Raw genomic sequence first — 19,132 nt, 5'->3', positions numbered from 1 at the left:
CCCCCCCCCGATCGCCCCCCAATCACCCCCCCCCCGTCACAAACTGACACCAAGCAGGTTTTTTTTTTTTTTTCTGATTACTGTATTGGTGTCAGTTTGTGACAGTTACAGTGTTAGGGCAGTGAGTGTTAGGCCCCCTTTAGGTCTAGGATACCCCCCTAACCCCCCCTAATAAAGTTTTAACCCCTTGATCACCCCCCGTCACCAGTGTCGCTAAGCGATCATTTTTCTGATCGCTGTATTAGTGTCGCTGGTGACGCTAGTTAGGGACGTAAATATTTAGGTTCGCCGTCAGCGTTTTATAGCGACAGGGACCCCCATATACTACCTAATAAATGTTTTAACCCCTTGATTGCCCCCTAGTTAACCCTTTCACCACTGATCACCGTATAACCGTTACGGGTGACGCTGGTTAGTTTGTTTATTTTTTATAGTGTCAGGGCACCCGCCGTTTATTACCGAATAAAGGTTTAGCCCCCTGATCACCCGGCGGTGATATGCGTCGCCCCAGGCAGCATCAGATTAGCGCCAGTACCGCTAACACCCACGCACGCAGCATACGCCTCCTTTAGTGGTATAGTATCTGAACGGATCAATATCTGATCCGTTCAGATCTATACTAGCGTCCCCAGCAGTTTAGGGTTCCCAAAAACGCAGTGTTAGCGGGGTCAGCCCAGATACCTGCTAGCACCTGCGTTTTGCCCCTCCGCCCGGCCCAGCCCAGCCCACCCAAGTGCAGTATCGATCGATCACTGACACTTACAAAACACTAAACGCATAACTGCAGCGTTCGCAGAGTCAGGCCTGATCCCTGCGATCGCTAACAGTTTTTTTGGTAGCGTTTTGGTGAACTGGCAAGCACCAGCCCCAGGCAGCGTCAGGTTAGTGCCAGTAGCGCTAACACCCACGCACGCACCGTACACCTCCCTTAGTGGTATAGTATCTGAACTGATCAATATCTGATCCGATCAGATCTATACTAGCGTCCCCAGCAGTTTAGGGTTCCCAAAAACGCAGTGTTAGTGGGATCAGCCCAGATACCTGCTAGCACCTGAGTTTTGCCCCTCCACCCGGCCCAGCCCAGCCCACCCAAGTGCAGTATCGATCGATCACTGTTACTTACAAAACACTAAACGCATAACTGCAGCGTTCGCAGAGTCAGGCCTGATCCCTGCGATTGTTAACAGTTTTTTTGGTAGCGTTTTGGTGAACTGGCAAGCGCCAGCGGCCTAGTACACCCCGGTCGTAGTCAAACCAGCACTGCAGTAACACTTGGTGACGTGGCGAGTCCCATAAGTGCAGTTCAAGCTGGTGAGGTGGCAAGCACAAGTAGTGTCCCGCTGCCACCAAAAAGACAAACACAGGCCCGTCGTGCCCATAATGCCCTTCCTGCTGCATTCGCCAATCCTAATTGGGAACCCACCACTTCTGCAGCGCCCGTACTTCCCCCATTCACATCCCCAACCAAATGCAGTCGGCTGCATGAGAGGCATTTTTATGTCCTCCCGAGTACCCCTACCCAACGAACCCCCCCAAAAAAGATGTTGTGTCTGAAGCAAGCGTGGATATAGGCGTGACACCCGCTATTATTGTCCCTCCTGTCAATCCTGGTCTTTGCATTGGTGAATGTTTTGAACGCTACCATTCACTAGTTGAGTATTAGCGTAGGGTACAGCATTGCACAGACTAGGCACACTTTCACAGGGTCTCCCAAGATGCCATCGCATTTTGAGAGACCCGAACCTGGAATCGGTTACAGTTATAAAAGTTACAGTTACAAAAAAAGTGTAAAAAAAAAAAAAAAAACACAAACAAAAATATAAAATAAAAAATAATAGTTGTCGTTTTATTGTTCTCTCTCTATTCTTCTGCTCTTTTTTACTGTATTCTATTCTGCAATGTTTTATTGTTATTATGTTTTATCATGTTTGCTTTTCAGGTATGCAATTTTTTATACTTTACCGTTTACTGTGCTTTATTGTTAACCATATTTTTGTCTTCAGGTACACCATTCACGACTTTGAGTGGTTATACCAGAATGATGCTTGCAGGTTTAGGTATCATCTTGGTATCATTCTTTTCAGCCAGCGGTCGGCTTTCTTGTAAAAGCAATCCTAGCGGCTAATTAGCCTCTAGACTGCTTTTACAAGCAGTGGGAGAGAATGCCCCCCCCCCCCACACCATCTTCCGTGTTTTTCTCTGGCTCTCCTGTCTCAACAGGGAACCTGAGAATGCAGCCGGTGATTCAGCCAGCTGACCATAGAGCTGATCAGAGACCAGAGTGGCTCCAAACATCTCTATGGCCTAAGAAACCGGAAGCTACGAGCATTTTATGACTTAGATTTCGCCGGATGTAAATAGCGCCATTGGGAAATTGGGGAAGCATTTTATCACACCGATCTTGGTGTGGTCAGATGCTTTGAGGGCAGCGGAGAAATCTAGGGTCTAATAGACCCCAATTTTTTCAAAAAAGAGTACCTGTCACTACCTATTGCTATCATAGGGGATATTTACATTCCCTGAGATAACAATAAAAATGATTAAAAAAAAAAAAAATGAAAGGAACAGTTTTAAACTAAGATAAAAAAGCAAAAAAATAATAAAGAAAAAAAGCAAAAAAAAAAAAAAAAAAAAAGCAACCCTGTCCCCCCTGCTCTCGTGCTAAGGCGAACGCAAGCGTCGGTCTGGCGTCAAATGTAAACAGCAATTGCACCATGCATGTGAGGTATCACCGCGACGGTCAGATCGAGGGCAGTAATTTTAGCAGTAGACCTCCTCTGTAAATCTAAAGTGGTAACCTGTAAAGGCTTTTAAAGGCTTTTAAAAATGTATTTATTTTGTTGCCACTGCACGTTTGTTCCAATTGTAAAGCATGTCATGTTTGGTATCCATGTACTCGGCCTAAGATCATCTTTTTTATTTCATCAAACATTTGGGCAATATAGTGTGTTTTAGTGCATTAAAATGTAAAAAAGTGTGTTTTTTCCCCAAAAAATGCGTTTGAAAAATCGCTGCGCAAATACTGTGTGAAAAAAAAATGAAACACCTACCATTTTAATCTGTAGGGCATTTGCTTTAAAAAAATATATAATGTTTGGGGGTTCAAAGTAATTTTCTTGCAAAAAAAAATAATTTTTTCATGTAATCAAAAAGTGTCAGAAAGGGCTTTGTCTTCAAGTGGTTAGAAGAGTGGGTGATGTGTGACATAAGCTTCTAAATGTTGTGCATAAAATGCCAGGACAGTTCAAACCCCCCCCAAATGACCCCATTTTGGAAAGTAGACACCCCAAGCTATTTGCTGAGAGGCATGTCGAGTCCATGGAATATTTTATATTGTGACACAAGTTGCGGGAAAGAGACAAATTTTTTTTTTTTTTGCACAAAGTTGTCACTAAATGATATATTGCTCAAACATGCCATGGGAATATGTGAAATTACACCCCAAAATACATTCTGTTGCTTCTCCTGAGTACGGGGATACCACACGTGTGAGACTTTTTGGGAGCCTAGCCGCGTACGGGACCCCGAAAACCAAGCACCGCCTTCAGGCTTTCTAAGGGCGTAAATTTTTGATTTCACTCTTCACTGCCTATCACAGTCTCGGAGGCCATGGAATGCCCAGGTGGCACAAAACCCCCCCAAATGACCCCACTTTTTGTAATTTTTTTTTTTTTTTTGTCATTATTCAATCACTTGGGACAAAAAAAAATGAATATTCAATGGGCTCAACATGCCTCTCAGCAATTTCCTTGGGGTGTCTACTTTTCAAAATGGGGTCATTTGTGGGGGTTTTGTACTGCCCTGCCATTTTAGCACCTCAAGAAACGACATAGGCAGTCATAAATTAAAGGCTGTGTAAATTCCAGAAAATGTACCCTAGTTTGTAGGCGCTATAACTTTTGCGCAAACCAATAAATATACACTTATTGACATTTTTTTTACCAAAGACATGTGGCCAAATACATTTTGGCCTAAATGTATGACTAAAATTGAGTTTATTGGATTTTTTTTAGAACAAAAAGTAGAAAATATCATTTTTTTTCAAAATTTTCGGTCTTTTTCCGTGTATAGCGCAAAAAATAAAAACGGCAGAGGTGATCAAATACCATCAAAAGAAAGCTCTATTTGTGGGAAGAAAAGGACGCAAATTTCGTTTGGGTACAGCATTGCATGACCGCGCAATTAGCAGTTAAAGCGACGCAGTGCCAAATTGGAAAAAGTGCTCTGGTCAGGAAGGGGGTAAATCCTTCCAGGGCTGAAGTGGTTAAAAACTAGCGCAACTTATTTATTGAAAAGCTTATGTTGTTGTGTGTATCTCACAAGAAGTTGCGGGTTGGGTTCACTTATTCACTTTGATTGCGCAGTAATTATATTTTCTTAGTAGCATACTACATACTTTCTCAGTACAGGTTAATATAAAGTATTTTGATAGGCATTACGTATAGAACTGACCAAATATCAATTCTTAAATAGATATGACACTCTCATATGTCAAAATCTGGGAAACCAATGTTAATAACTTTTTTTTTTGCAGTTATCCAGGATCATGCGACCGCTCACTTGGTCAAAAAACTTTCCCTGAAGCTGGACGTCAATGCAGGACTGAGCATTGTTGATTATTGTCAATAGCACATAAACTTATGGTACAAAAAATGATTTTACCCCCCCCCCCCCTCCCACTTTTGATATGTGGAAGAAGCAACTGATTAATGCCATCCTAGAGGTTGTCCTAGAGGTCCTAACAAACTTTCAAAAATTTGGGGTGCCTGGTTGGAAATTCCTGGTTTAGCCCCAACATAATTGATTCTTAACAGATTACTTCCCTAGACTCATTGGGGTTGATTTACTAAAGGCAAATACACTGTGTACTGCAAGTGCACTTGGAAGTGAGGGGAAGCTCTGCTGATTTCTTTCATTCAATCATGTGCAGACAAAAATGCTGTTATTTTCCTTGCACGTCCCCCTCAGATCTACAGTGACTGCACTTCCAAGTGCAATTGCAGTGCAGAGGATTTGCCTTTAGTAAATAAACCCCATGGTTTCCTACCTTGGCAACTAAAGATTTTATACACTTATTGTTTGGGTATGGGTCATATGATAGGTAAATAAATACATGTACCATTGTTCTGTTCTTTTATCCGTGTTTATTGATTTTGAAAATTGTATGGTATTCGTAAGGAAGGCCATTCCCAATACTGCCATATTCTTTTTATTAAAAAAACAATACTACATAATATACAATTTCAACAACAATAACTTGGAAGATGGTAAATGATTTGATGATCTTATATACTCTTCATTTGTTTAAGCTTATATATGCAATTATTACAGTGCACTGAGAGATTTAGAGCACACTGATTGAGTGTTCCTCTTTTACTGTACTTACTATGCTTCTACCAATGCTATGTTATGAACTCCTGCTTTTTATTGTTTTGAATTGTTTTATTTGTATGAGCTTGTTTTGGGCGTGTACATTTTCTTTGTTTTATAAATTTTTCTCAATGAAATTGATCAGCGTAAAAAAAAAAGAAGAAAAAGGAAAAAAGAAATTGCTGTGAAAATCAAATATCTTTTGGTTAACAAACTAAAAAGGGGTGAACATCAGAAAAAAAAACATGTTTTTCTATGTTTCTGTCTTAGTCCTTTATAAAAGGCAACTTGGTGCTTATAAAAAAAACAATTGGTTTTACCTTCCAGTTACCCAGAGGAACAGGAATCCATCATCCTGCAGTACTGGAATCTGCAATTTTCTCATCTCATCATCTGTCAAGGTCCCATATGGCAGTTCCATATGAATATCCCATGGTGGGTCAGCCATTACCACAGAGAACTTGCCCAAAATGCTCACGTCCAGGTATCGGATGTCACACCGGATCCACTGATTAACAAATGACCCAAAAATTACACTTGGTAAAGTCAAACCAATACAGCTATTAAAGGCTAACTGCAACGTTAGCAGCTGGTTACACCCATATTTAGAGGATAACATGTAATACATTGCTAAGAAACAGCCACACCCCCCTTCAGAGATCTGTGAATGAATAAACTACAAGTACTGTATTCCACCAGAGCAGACGAACTTGTAGTTCACAATGGAATACAAGTGTGATAACCAGTGTATTTGTACTGTATATTGACACTTTCTCCAGCTCTCCTGGCAGCCTGTACAGAGCTGAAGGAAAAGTCTGCAGGAGCCTGACATTACACCCATGATCTGCTGAACACGAGTGCAATGCTTTGCAGGCTCCTGTGAGGAAAAAAAATAATAATGCTATTTTTTTTCCCCTGAACAATCCCCCCCCCCCCCTCTTCTTTTAAAAGGTGAATTTAGCCTTTAGATCATACTAGCAGATTTAAACATAAAAATGCTCAACCACATTGGTGTCAAAACATGTGCAGATGTATAACTTGCTTTTCACTGAATTGGCATTATTTTCTCAGGGCAGGGCAGAGCTGATTGCAGGCAGAGTGCTGATGGGCTTTTGTTTGTGTCATTCAGGTTTGGCACTCCTAAAGTGCAGAAGAGAAAGAGATCACCTACAGATCAAATACACCTATTAAGTCTTGCTCAACTTTTGCAGCGATCTGTGGTTTTCTGCACTAGAAAAATGGCAATCTCCACAAGGACATTTTGAAAACAATTGTTTTTTTTTATGTGCCTTGTTTACACTTAAATGCAGCCTGAGCTGAAGTGCAGAATGTGCAATATGTCCCCAGTTTTCTGTCCCACACAGCAACACACTTGCAGCTATGTTTCTATATGTGTTTCTAGGCACCGCATCTCAAAAAGCAAACAGTGATCTCAGAAGCGACTCATGCCAAACTGATGCAAAAACCCAAAGCACGCTGACACAGACTGCATTTAGTCTGCATTTTTTTGTCCACCAACGAAGGCTACAGAATCTGAAAGGAGGTGATCAACTTTGCTAAACAGCAAGGTAATGCAGAATAAGAGCAGTGAGACAGTTCATGGAAAAGATTAAGTCTGCAGCTTGACTTTTGTACATAAATTAGCACTGTGTCCATTTAAAACATGCTCATGAAAGCTTCTTTATTAACTGCGCGTTTTAAAAAACTATCAGCAGACAAAAAAGGCTAGTTAAATTCCACAGGAATTCCTGAGTACATAGTATGCCCCCATTAACATCAGAGCAGTGGATGTTAAAAAGACGTTACAGCCAGTGTACGGGGCAGTCCCCCTTTCCCAAGCCTAAAGGGTAACTGGCATGCAGGGCATATACTGCATTTCTTAGACCATTAAAAAGAAGGGCCATATAAATACTTTGTTTATAAAACTGTGCTTTGACCAGCATTTGACTGGCAGGGGAATTAATATCAGAAAGACAGCTGCACTGCACGGTGTCAAAGGAGAATTCGGTGCAAACGGCCGAATGACCCTCCAACTGCAATGTGTAGCAAAACATTTAGTGTTGGTATTACCACTGCTAAATGCAACAGCTTCCTCCTGGCTGTTAGAGAGCTGGCACCTTCAGCTATTAGCTGGGGATTACCCAACTTCTGAAATGTAAGTGCGCATTCTACTATATTTACACTAATAAAGAGTTTGATATTACACCAGATACATGTGCTCTTTTCTATTTCTCTTGAATATTTTGTCAGTACTAGAAATTAACTACAAGCAGTTTTTAATCCCATTGAAATCAGAAAACTCACTCAATAATCAACTTTCTGTGTGGAAGAATACAATACATAAAACATCAGGAAAAAAATAAATAAATAAAAAATAAAAAAAATGTATTATATCCAACAATTGAATATTCTTACAACAGTAAAAAAAAAAATAAAAATATAAGGTTACCTGTGGGGGGAAGAGACGACCTACACTTGCGTCTCCTACACTCTTGACTAGAGGCATATCTTGACATGGAGCAGAGCCGATCCCAACTGCAGTTCCTCCAGGCTCCACCCATGCATCAATCTCATAATGAACATATTTACAAGTGTCCATATGGAAACAGGTGTTCAGAAAAGAGCAGTCACCGAGAGATTCATCGGTATGTGGGTTAATGATGCGTCTATTAAAAAAAAAACCCCACAAAAGTCTAGACTTAACATAGTGTTCGCAGAATAGAATAGAGAGCAAGCATTTAAGAGCATTCTTAAAGTCCAAGTGTCTCTACTTCTCTTTGCAAAATAAAACAAATTATTCATTTGGATGTTATCTTTTGTTTAGCGGGGACATTGTGAAACTGTACAGACAGTATGATACACAAGATGTTTTATTATCTTATTATACACAGGCTAATATCTGTTTAATGACAAATAATATACCATACCATCTATGAAAACCAGAACTGAAACAATAGGAGTAATTTACTAGTTTAGGTTAGTTGTAAAAATGATACAATAAAAACAAAACAATCACAAAAAGATAGTAAGCTCTATGCAAAGATATAAAACAATGAATGAGATTTTTTTCTGGAAGACAAATTAAAAAAAAAACAAAAAAAAAAAACACCACGCACAATATTTTTTTACTTTTTGCTATAATAAATATCCCATTTTTTTTTTTTTTTTTAAACAATTTTTTTCCTCGCTTTAGGCCGATATGTATTCTTCTACATATTTTTGGTAGAAAAACAAAAAAAACAAATTGTGAACGCAAGCATCGGTCTCGTGTCATATGTAAACAGCAATTGCACCATGCATGTGAGGTATCACCGCAAACGACAGATCGAGGGCGGTAATTTTACGGCATAAGATCATCTTTTATATTTTATCAAACATTTGGGCAATATAGTGCATTAAAATTAAAAAAATGTTTTTTTTTCCAAAAAAATTGCGTTTGAAAAATCGCTGCGCAAATAGTGTGAAAAAAAAAATTTGCAACACCCACCATTTTAATCTGTAGGGCCTTTGCTTTTAAAAAAAATATATGTTTGGGGGTTCAGAGTAATTTTCAAGCAAAAATAAAAATCAAGTGGATAGAAGAGTGGGTGATGTGTGACATAAGCTTCAAAATGTTGTGCATAAAATACCAGGAGAGGTCAAACCCCCCTAAATGACCCCATTTTGGAAAACAGACACCCCAAGCTATTTGCTGAGAGGCATGTTGAGTCCATGGAATATTTCATAGTCTGCCACAAGTTTCGGGAAAAATTACAATTACATTTTTTTTTTTTTTTTTGCACAAAGTTGTCACTAAATTATATATTGCTCAAACAAGCCATGGGCATATGTGGAATTACACCCCAAAATACATTCTGCTGCTTCTCCTGAGAAAGTCACGTGTCAGTGATGCAACGCGTGGGAGGAGCTTAGGACGTTCAGTGCTGCAATACACCTGAAGGTTAACAGCAGCTGTTTCTCTATGGGAAACCTCGTCCACAGCGGCTGACTGCAATCTGCATATTTGAATGCTTCTAATAGACCGGGAGTTTGTGAGTGTATCTCTTGTCCCTGTTTTGCTTGTGTACTATCTAGTAAGTTCACTGCACAATGATCTATTTTTTCTTTGCTTGCTTTGCATAAAACCTTTATCCTGAGAGCCGAATCACCAGCAGTATTATGGCTAAAGTGGGATGCAAGAAAAACTAAATATCCTGATACAAACGATCTAACCCAGTGAGTCAATCAATCTGGATTAATGGAAGGAACTGTTTAATTATTTTTACTTTCCCCCACTATTTATCTCTGCCTGGACATTGTACTCAGAGTGTCATTATTATTTTATTTATATTCACCGTCACATCACCAATTTGAAGATTTATTTTGGCAATTTTAACACATGTATTAGCACCATAATTATTTATCTATTTTATTCACATGTATGCATTTTTTATTCCTGGATTTAAGCTTAGTCGCAGCAGCATATTGTGCATTATTTATTTAAAGCGCATCAATTTTATACTTATGACTAAAATTGAGTTTGTTGTAAAAAAAAAAAAAAAACATCGCAGAGGTGATCAAATACCACCAAAAGAAAGCTCCATCTGTGGGAAAAAAGGACCCAAATTTTGTTTGGGTACAGCATTGCATGACTGCGCAATTAGAAGTTAAAGCAGCGCAGTGCCAAATTGTAAAAAGTGCTCTGGTCAGGAAGGGGGTAAATCCTTCCGGGGCTGAAGTGGTTAAAGTGGACCTTTACTCACTCAAAAGTGATCATTAATACTCTTCCCCACCCCTTGACATTTTTTAATGGGGAGCAGGTACCTTTTTTTTTTGACACGAATAACTGCTGCATTTTTTATCTAAGTGAGAACTACATCATTCAACCTGCTCCCTCCCCACCCACAGACTCCTGGGACCTCTTTCACACATCCCATGAGGCTGCATGACCAATCTCTTTGCGTCGTGCAATCTCACACATGTGCAGTAGGAGCCAGCTGTGATTCCTCAGCAAGTCATAGCCACCTCCCAAATCCAAAATAGAGGCACCAGGGACCCACAGCAGTGAGATGAACCGGTGGGGGAAGAGGCTGGACTCCAGGACTAGTAACTTCATTTTTTTTTTCCCCTTTTTAGAAGGGTGAAGTTTCTCTTCACCTTCCTAAATATGACTATTTTATAAAATTACACCGCATTTCACATTTTTTTTTTACCAATAATTCCTTACCTGAAGTGTAGTTTCCGACAAGGAGTGTCTGCTCCAGATGCTCTTGTACACTCTTCTTTTGTCCCATAGTCACAGAACTCCTGGACCTGAGCTCTTCCACGGGAGCGGAACTTCTCCACAATGGATTGCTCTTTGGCTGTGCTAGTATTGAGGAGCTCCAAGATCTCCTGACTTACCTAACATTTCAAAAGGGGAGAAAAACTAAATAAATAGTAGTAAAAAGTGAAGACCAATAAACGACTAATTTCAACCTGCCAACAAATTACTGAATTAAATAGAGTAAAAAAATGTACAAAAGTCAATATTAGTTATGACGCAGTGTAAAAAAAGAAATCCTGACCATCAGTACGTACTTATTTTGTTTGAAGCCTTATGCCGCGTACACACGGTCAGACTTTTCAGCTACAAAGTCCGACAGCCCGTTCAACAGACTTTTCAACAGACTTTCGGTGGACTTGTGGCAGACTTTCTAACGAACGGACTTAACTACATAAGATCACAAAAAAGTCAGACGGATTCGTACGTGATAACGTACACCGGACTAAAATAAGAAAGTTGATAGCCAGTAGTCAATAGCTGCCCTAGCGTCGGTTTTTGTCTGTCGGACTAGCATACAGACGAGCGGATTTCTGGGTCCGGCGGAGATACGACGTAAAGATTTGAAGCAAGTTCCAAATCTAAAGTCCGTCAAATTTGCGACTGGAAAAGTCCATTAAAGGTCCGGTGGAGCCCACACACGATCGGATTATCCGTCGGACCAGTCCGGTTGAAAAGTCCGACCATGCGTACGCGGCATTAAAAAGCAGAAAATTGACAATTTGGAAATGTAGAATTTCTTGTTACAAAATGTGGGTCATGTGACCAAATTTATACATCCTGAAAAATAATAGATCAAAAAAGAAAATGCAGACTGTAGTAGCTAATTAATTCTAAATCAAGCTTGACAATCTCAAAGAGAACTTGGGGCCCTGTGAAAAAACAAAAACGTACCTTCTTACTTTGCTGTTCTTTAGTGGACTGCTGACTTAGCAAGCTCTCGATTTCTAAGTCCAAATGGGATGCATGTTTGCGGGCCTTCTTATGGGGCTCTGGTGCTTTTTTCTCTCCTGAAGCACCAGAGGATGAGGCTACTGATGAAGAAGTAGCACCATCCGTCTCCTGTATTTTTCTCTTTTTTGCTCCTGGAGCGGTAGCTTGTCCTTTTCTTTCAGATACAGCTCCCATCATTGCTGAAAGCTTGGAATGGTCAGCAAAAATCACTACAGTGGGACGGTCGTTATCTTCATGCTCAACACATTTTACTTCAATAAGCTCCTGAGCAGCAAATTTTTGTAAAAGGCTTTCAACTGCTTGGCGTGACACAGGAAGTTCTGGCTGCAACACAAAATTTTTTAATCTATTATATGACACATCATAGTTGAACTACAAAATAGGAACAATTATAACTGATGAAACTGAAACGATGGACACATTTTGATTTATGTGAGAGCACTCCGCTCGCTCCTTTTAAATTATATACAATCAAGCAGACTAATCAAATATGAAGGAAAACGCCAACATTACGATTAGAGTAAACATTCACTTACACAAACTCCTCAAGTAGATGGAAACCCCATCACTAAAATCTCAATCGTTAAATGTGTATTTTAAAAAGGTATATTCAATCTGTTCAAATCAGCAGCTTTCGATAAAATTAAAAAAAAATAGTGATCCTACTATGAAGAGGGCATTCTTATTATAAGGCGACAACACTTTGTCCTGGTCTCCCACGGATTCCTCTTTGCTGTCACCCTTTCACACTCCCTTCTGATGGAGACTATAAATGGCATGTTCCACAGCTGTCACCATTAGGAAGCTTATCCAGAGGAATCACCTGCTACCTGCTCATGCATGTAGGCTGAAGGTGACAGCTGAAGATTATAAGCACTGACATATAACTGATTTAACTATATTTAAAAAAAAAAAATAAGCAAATAAAAAATGCTTTAACAAACTTTCATTCAGTTAGGGTTGACTGGGTTTGAGTCAGTACTGATCTCCACCCAGTAGCCCCAATTTCATCCCAGTACAGATCCCACCCTCACAGCCTTCCTCAGTACAACCCTCTCTCTAATAGCCGGCCTTCCCCAGCATAGACCTCCAATTTGTACCAATCTCCTCTCTCCTCTCTCCCACCCCAAATGCAACAGTGGTTCCGTGTTAGAGAAACACTCTCCTTGACTTTGTTAACTAGTTCCCATCTGCCTATAGCAGATCGACAGGTTTTCATTGTTCTGAGTAGATGTCACATGACATCCTTCAGAAAGGCCGCTCATTCACGCTAAACCCCCCCCCCGCCCCAATACCAATCGCAGTAAAGAGCCTATGACCTAGGCTTTTTACCATGTAATCAGCTGTGTCCAATCACAGCTTATCACAGTGCAAATGGGAAGTGCTGGTTATCGGCATTCCTCTCCTCACACTGATAGCATGTGAGGAAAGGAGAGCTGATAAGCGGCTTTTCTTAAGTGGGACATCTGCAATAGTGCAATGATTATCAGTGCAGCCCCATCCGTGATGCCTTTCAGTGCTGCATATTAGTGCCTTCTCATCAGTGCAGATCAGTGAAGGAGAAAACTTACTTAGTTACAACATTTTATAACAGAAACCAAGAAAAAAAAAAGTTTTTTTCAAAATTTTTTGTCTTTTTTCAGTGGTTTAGCAAAAAAATTAAAAACACAGTGGTGATTAAATACCACCAAAAGAGAGCTCTATCTGTCTCAAAAAAAAAAAAAAAAAAAAAATTTCTTTGGGTACAGAGTTGCATGACCGCGCTATTGTCATTTAAAGTGCAACATCGCTGAAAATTGGCCTGGGCAGGAAGAGGGTGAAAGTGCACGGTATTGAATTGGTTAAATGACAGGAGCCTTCCTCTGGTCTGAAATGCTGCTGTGAGATGGCCAGAAGCAGAGCTGCAGTGCAAATACAATAGGCACTGCAACACGAAGTAATACACATAGAAAACAAATGTCAGACAGTCATTGAGTAATCAGCAACCACCCAACATTTTTCTGCTGGTGGCCCTGCAGCATCCCAGAGCGTTAGCACATGGTGTGGATCGCACGCCCCAGGTATGCTTCTTTTATATATACATATAACTAGGCCAACATCTTATGTTTTCGCCACAGACAGAAAAGAACAAATTGCCTCTTATTTTTTTACATAGCATAACACTGTGCCAGGGACAGGGGTTATCCACTTCACAGAAGAAAGTTCTAAGTGCACGATATGGCACCACAGCGTTCTTGGTATGCGGATGGGAAATACTTTGGTTTTTATGTGCATGACAGATGCACTTTAGCTTTAGAGCAGTTCTCACCGTAGCAATAGCATGTTGAATGGATACAGAGTTTGCTGGCAGGATAAGTGACAGATCTGACAGATGATGCAGTAGTTTACTTTCCAGTTCAGGATCAGGAATTACTTCTGTTGGTCCACTTGATGGCTTTGAAGTTTGTGGAGCAGAAGAAGGGACTGGGCTATCACTACGGAAACCTGGAGCCACCCCAGCATCTGGGTTCTGGAGATCTGGAAGAAGAGAAGACAAGAATCAATCTGTGCAAAGATTCACAATGACATCATATCTCATTAACAGCAGCCTGTTGAAAGTGATATTCTGTCATATTTGATATTTACTTCTTTATTGGTATTTTAAAAGCATTTTATGCATTAAGTAAAATAATTATCATTGAAGGATTTTTAAAGCAAATGTCAAGCCAAATACAGGTTTTCTAGTTTTGGATAGGGTTGGGCAGGGTTAGAACTCCTGTCAGATTTATAGTGTTATCTGGGACTCCATAGGAGAGATTTCCCCTCACTTCCTGTCCTGCTGACAATGTTTTACTGGACAAAAAGCGAGGGTAACATTCTGAAGCTAGGTTTAGATCTGCATCTAAACTTGCCACTCCTCTGAAAAGTTTCAACCCCATTTTTGCCCCAAAAAACACGCCTCAAGGGAAAGCACAGCTTGAGGTTATGGGGTGTTTGTGGCACTTCCCCATTCACTTGAAAAATATGTTGGATAGTTTTTAAAGAGGATCTTCACCCTACAAAGAAAACAAATACTGTAGCTGCTGGTCTTTAATAAAATGACACCTGCCTGTCTGGGGATCCAGTGCCATCCTCACCGGGTGCACGGCATGTTCACTAAGAGAAACCAGCTGTGACTCTTTGTGGCTTCACAGCCAGCTTCCCACTGCGCATGCAGGAGCTGCGTCGTGCTGTGTGAATGGTCCCGAAGCCTTCTGGAACCTGTGACATGTCCCGGAGGTCTGCAGGCAAAGAGAGGGGTACCGAACTTCTGCTGTAATCAACAATTTTTTTATAAAGTGCCAAATGTTGCACAGGAGGCCTAACAGGGTTGAGGTTGGGATTGCTCTGAAGCCTTGAAATTAGTAGTCATTGCTGGTCCAATGAGCTTCAAAAGGGGAGATTCTCCACTCTGCAGCTGCACATATGCAAGGGAGTGGGGGATACTCATGACATCATTATCTTAATATGACCATGTGCCTGTATTAGGCCAATGACCCCCATCTCTTTGTTTACATCGGCTACAGGGATGACAACTTTATAAACCTTCCTCATGCTGTTAAAAACTAGAAAAATGTTTTTGGCTTGAAAACACACTTTAGATGTAAGAGTAAAAGAACTTTTTTTTTAATTGAAGCAGCTTTTTGTTTTATTATATTTAGCTATTAAAGCCATACTGAGAAAATATAGCGGTTGCAACTCTCCACCTTCAAAAAACCTATAGTTACACTTACCGGTAATGACAATTCTACCAACCATCCAGGACGGCAGGCCTACTTAGGAGTGCCGTCCTGGAAGGTGAGAGGAGAAATACAAGTTGCCTGGCCGTCATGTCAATCCAAAATTAGGAGCAAAAAAGAAATAAAAAAATTAGCACAAGTGATGCTACTTACATGTAATCTGAAGGATCCCTTGTGCTGGTGCCAGCTGTCAGTTTAAATTCTCTGTTCTACCAATACCACACAGCTGTCATCTTCTGGTAATGCAGGGTTTAATACGAGCTGTCACAAGCACTCATGAAGAGTGCTGACTATGCCCTCCCTTTCCATCCAGCGCCTCCATTCATAGAACCTGTACTATAGCGTCCGTTAATGAAATGTATCTATAAACGGAGGACAGACAGATAAATGAAAGGTCCACCTCCTCCATTCATTAAACGCTTTTCATCCATGGATGCTATAGTATAGGTTCTATGAATGGAGGACAGGCAGATGAATGAAAGGTCCACCTCCTCCATTCATAGAACACTTTTCATTCATGGAAGCTATAGTATGGGTTCTATGAATGGAGGACAGGCAGATGAATGAAAGGTCCACCTCCTCCATTCATAGAACACTTTTCATCTATGGAGGCTATAGTGCGGGTTCTATGAATGGAGGACAGGCAGATGAATGAAAGGTCCACCTCCTCCATTCATAGAACGCTTTTCATCCATGGAAGCTATAGTATGGGTTCTATGAATGGAGAACAGAGAGATGAATGAAAGGTCCACCTCCTCCATTCACAGAACACTTTTTATCTATGGAGGTTATATTGCGGGTTCTATGAATGGAGGACAGGCAGATGAATGAAAGGTCCACCTCCTCCATTCATTAAACGCTTTTCATCCACGGAAGCTATAGTATAGGTTCTATGAATAGAGGACAGGCAGATGAATGAAAGGTCCACCTCCCCCATTCATAGAATACTTTTCATCTATGGAGGCTATAGTGCGGGTTCTATGGATGGAGGACAGGCAGATGAATGAAAGTTCCACCTCCTCCATTCATTGAACACTTTTCATCTATGGAGGTTATATTGCGAGTTCTATGAATGGAGGACAGGCAGATGAATGAAAGGTCCACCTCCTCCATTCATTGAACACTTTTCATCTATGGAGGCTATAGTGCGGGTTCTATGAATGGAGGACAGGCAGATGAATGAAAGGTCCATCTCCTCCATTCATAGAACACTTTTCATCCATGGAAGCTAAAGTATGGGTTCCATGAATGGAGGACAGGCAGATGAATGAAAGGTCCACCTCTCCCATTCATAGAACACTTTTCATCCATGGCAGCTATAGTATGGGTTCTATGAATGGAGGACAGGCAGATGAATGAAAGGTCCACCTCCTCCTTTCATAGAACACTTTTCATCCATGGAAGCTATAGTATGGGTTCTATGAATGGAGGACAGGCAGATGAATGAAAGGTCCACCTCCGCCATTCATAGAACACTTTTCATCCATGGAAGCTATAGTATGAGTTCTATGAATGGAGGACAGGCAGATGAATGAAAGGTCCACCTCCTCCTTTCATAGAACACTTTTCATCTATGGAGGCTATAGTGCGGGTTCTATGGATGGAGGACAGGCAGATGAATGAAAGTTCCACCTCCTCCATTCATAGAACACTTTTCATCTATGGAGGTTATATTGCGGGTTCTATGAATGGAGGACAGGCAGATGAATGAAAGGTCCACCTCCTCCATTCATTGAACACTTTTCATCCATGGAAGCTATAGTATGGGTTCCATGAATGGAGGACAGGCAGATGAATGAAAGGTCCACCTCCTCCATTCATAGAACACTTTTCATCCATGGAAGCTATAGTATGGGTTCCATGAATGGAGGACAGGCAGATGAATGAAAGGTCCACCTCCTCCATTCATAGAACGCTTTTCATCTATGGAGGTTATATTGCGAGTTCTATAAATGGAGGACAGGCAGATGAATGAAAGATCCACCTCCTCCATTCATAGAACGCTTTTCATCCACGGAGGCTATACTGCGAGTTCTATGAATGGAGGACAGGCAGATGAATGAAAGGTCCACCTCCTCCATTCATAGAACGCTTTTCATCCACGGAGGCTATATTGCGAGTTCTATGAATGGAGGACAGGCAGATGAATGAAAGGTCCACCTCCATTCATAGAACACTTTTCATCCATGGAGGCTATATTGTGAGTTCTATGAATGGAGGACAGGCAGATGAATGAAAGGTCCACCTCCTCCATTCATAGAACGCTTTTCATCCATAGAAGCTATAGTATGGGTTCTATGAATGGAGGAGCTGGGTGGAAAGGAAAGGTAGTCAGCACTTTTGACAGCACTAACTCAAAGGATACTTTGGATTAAATGTAAGTACCATCCCTTGTGCTGAGTACTCTAAACTTAGGCTTTAAATATTTGAGCCCGTGATCCACCCTTGATATTAAGAATAACATTTGTACTTTTGTTTCTGAAAGCTTATTCCTAGTCAGTGACTGAATATAAACAGAGATCAGAGACAACCAAGCTACTAGCATTACAGGAGGTCAAACATGACAACCTCCAAAATGCTTTTTTTTTTTTTTTTTTTTTTTTTAATAAAGGGAGTGGAACTATCTTGGCAGTTTGAAAGGACTATCAGCCCTTCCCACTGAGATCCACTCTGTAGATCAAATTGTACAGGGTGGTAGGGAGGAGGGTCTCTATACAGTAGCACAGATGTGGCTGGGAAGGTGTGCAGCTGGAGGAAAAAGATCACAATGACTTGGTTTTACATGTTTATTAGCAGAGTAAAACGAAAACCCCGTCTGCAGTAAGGGAATACAAGATGATGGTGTCTACCATGCAGACTGGTGAATAAAGAGAGGCAGCACATTACCCAGCACCAGCTGAGAGGTGACATCCTTCCTCCTCCGCTGCAGACGCTCCCGCAGGTAGTCCAGCTGCTTCTTGTGAGCCTGGATGGAGCTCCATGTGTCGGACATAGCGCTCGGCACCGTCCTCAGCCGCACTGCAATCACTACACACCGTTCTACTCCCCCACCGGATGTGTACAACGCACACCGGAAGGTGCAGCTAGCGTCATACGTAAACCCTTCCCCGAACAAGAGAACTTCCTGCTAATAGGTTCCATAAGGCGACTGCTTGGCGGGATAACCAATAGCAGTGCCCCTTTCATCTGCGTTCCTTCTCGTGCTTCGGAGGGTGGTGAAATGAGAGCTGCGATTGGTTAAAACCTAAAATTGTATCAGCGGCCACGGCGGGGAGAGATTGTAGCCAGTCAGTCAGATTCCATGTGTAATAACACATTACAAGTGCTGAGCTCATAGCTCACAGCTGTCTCTGGCTTCTGTTCTAATTCCTCCTCAAATGGCCCTCTTTAACCCCTATGTACGGATGTGTATATGAAAATTGACTTTTTTGTTCATGACCAGGCCATTTTTTGCTAAACACCACTGCGTTACTTTGACAAAATGTATGTCCTTTTCCCCACAAATAGAGCTCATTTGTGTGCTGAAATAGAGTGGTATTTGATCACCACCGTACTTTGAATTTTTTTGTGCTATAAACCAAAAAACACCGTCAATTTTGCAAAAAAAACAAAAACAAACTATCCAATAAAAGAAAATTGAAAAAAAAATCACATTTCTCTATAAATTTAGGCCAATATGTATTCTGCTACATATTTTTGGTAAAAAATTCTAATAAGCGTATATTGATTGGTCTACGCCAAAGTTATG

The 19,132-nt window shown here is 40.9% G+C and overlaps 1 protein-coding gene across 1 annotated transcript in view; it reads right to left on the bottom strand.

Annotated features, from left to right (window-relative positions):
• METTL3 (methyltransferase 3, N6-adenosine-methyltransferase complex catalytic subunit) overlaps nt 1-18,487 on the bottom strand; it is a 30,691-nt gene extending 12,204 nt beyond the window's left edge. The window contains exons 1-6 of the mRNA XM_073631520.1: nt 18,271-18,487; nt 13,935-14,143; nt 11,567-11,950; nt 10,577-10,752; nt 7,820-8,036; nt 5,691-5,878 (exon numbers count right to left, since the gene is read on the bottom strand). Of these exons, the coding sequence (XP_073487621.1) occupies nt 5,691-5,878; nt 7,820-8,036; nt 10,577-10,752; nt 11,567-11,950; nt 13,935-14,143; nt 18,271-18,376 (1,280 nt within the window). The 5' untranslated portion in view covers nt 18,377-18,487. The remainder of the gene's footprint in view (nt 1-5,690; nt 5,879-7,819; nt 8,037-10,576; nt 10,753-11,566; nt 11,951-13,934; nt 14,144-18,270) is intronic.
• Nucleotides 18,488-19,132: the final 645 nt, after the last annotated feature.

This window comes from Aquarana catesbeiana, linkage group LG01 (assembly GCF_042186555.1).
Source record: "Aquarana catesbeiana isolate 2022-GZ linkage group LG01, ASM4218655v1, whole genome shotgun sequence".
Lineage (NCBI taxonomy): Eukaryota > Metazoa > Chordata > Amphibia > Anura > Ranidae > Aquarana > Aquarana catesbeiana.
Note: the sequence above shows the minus strand (reverse complement) of the source record. Positions and strands in the feature narration are given on the sequence as shown.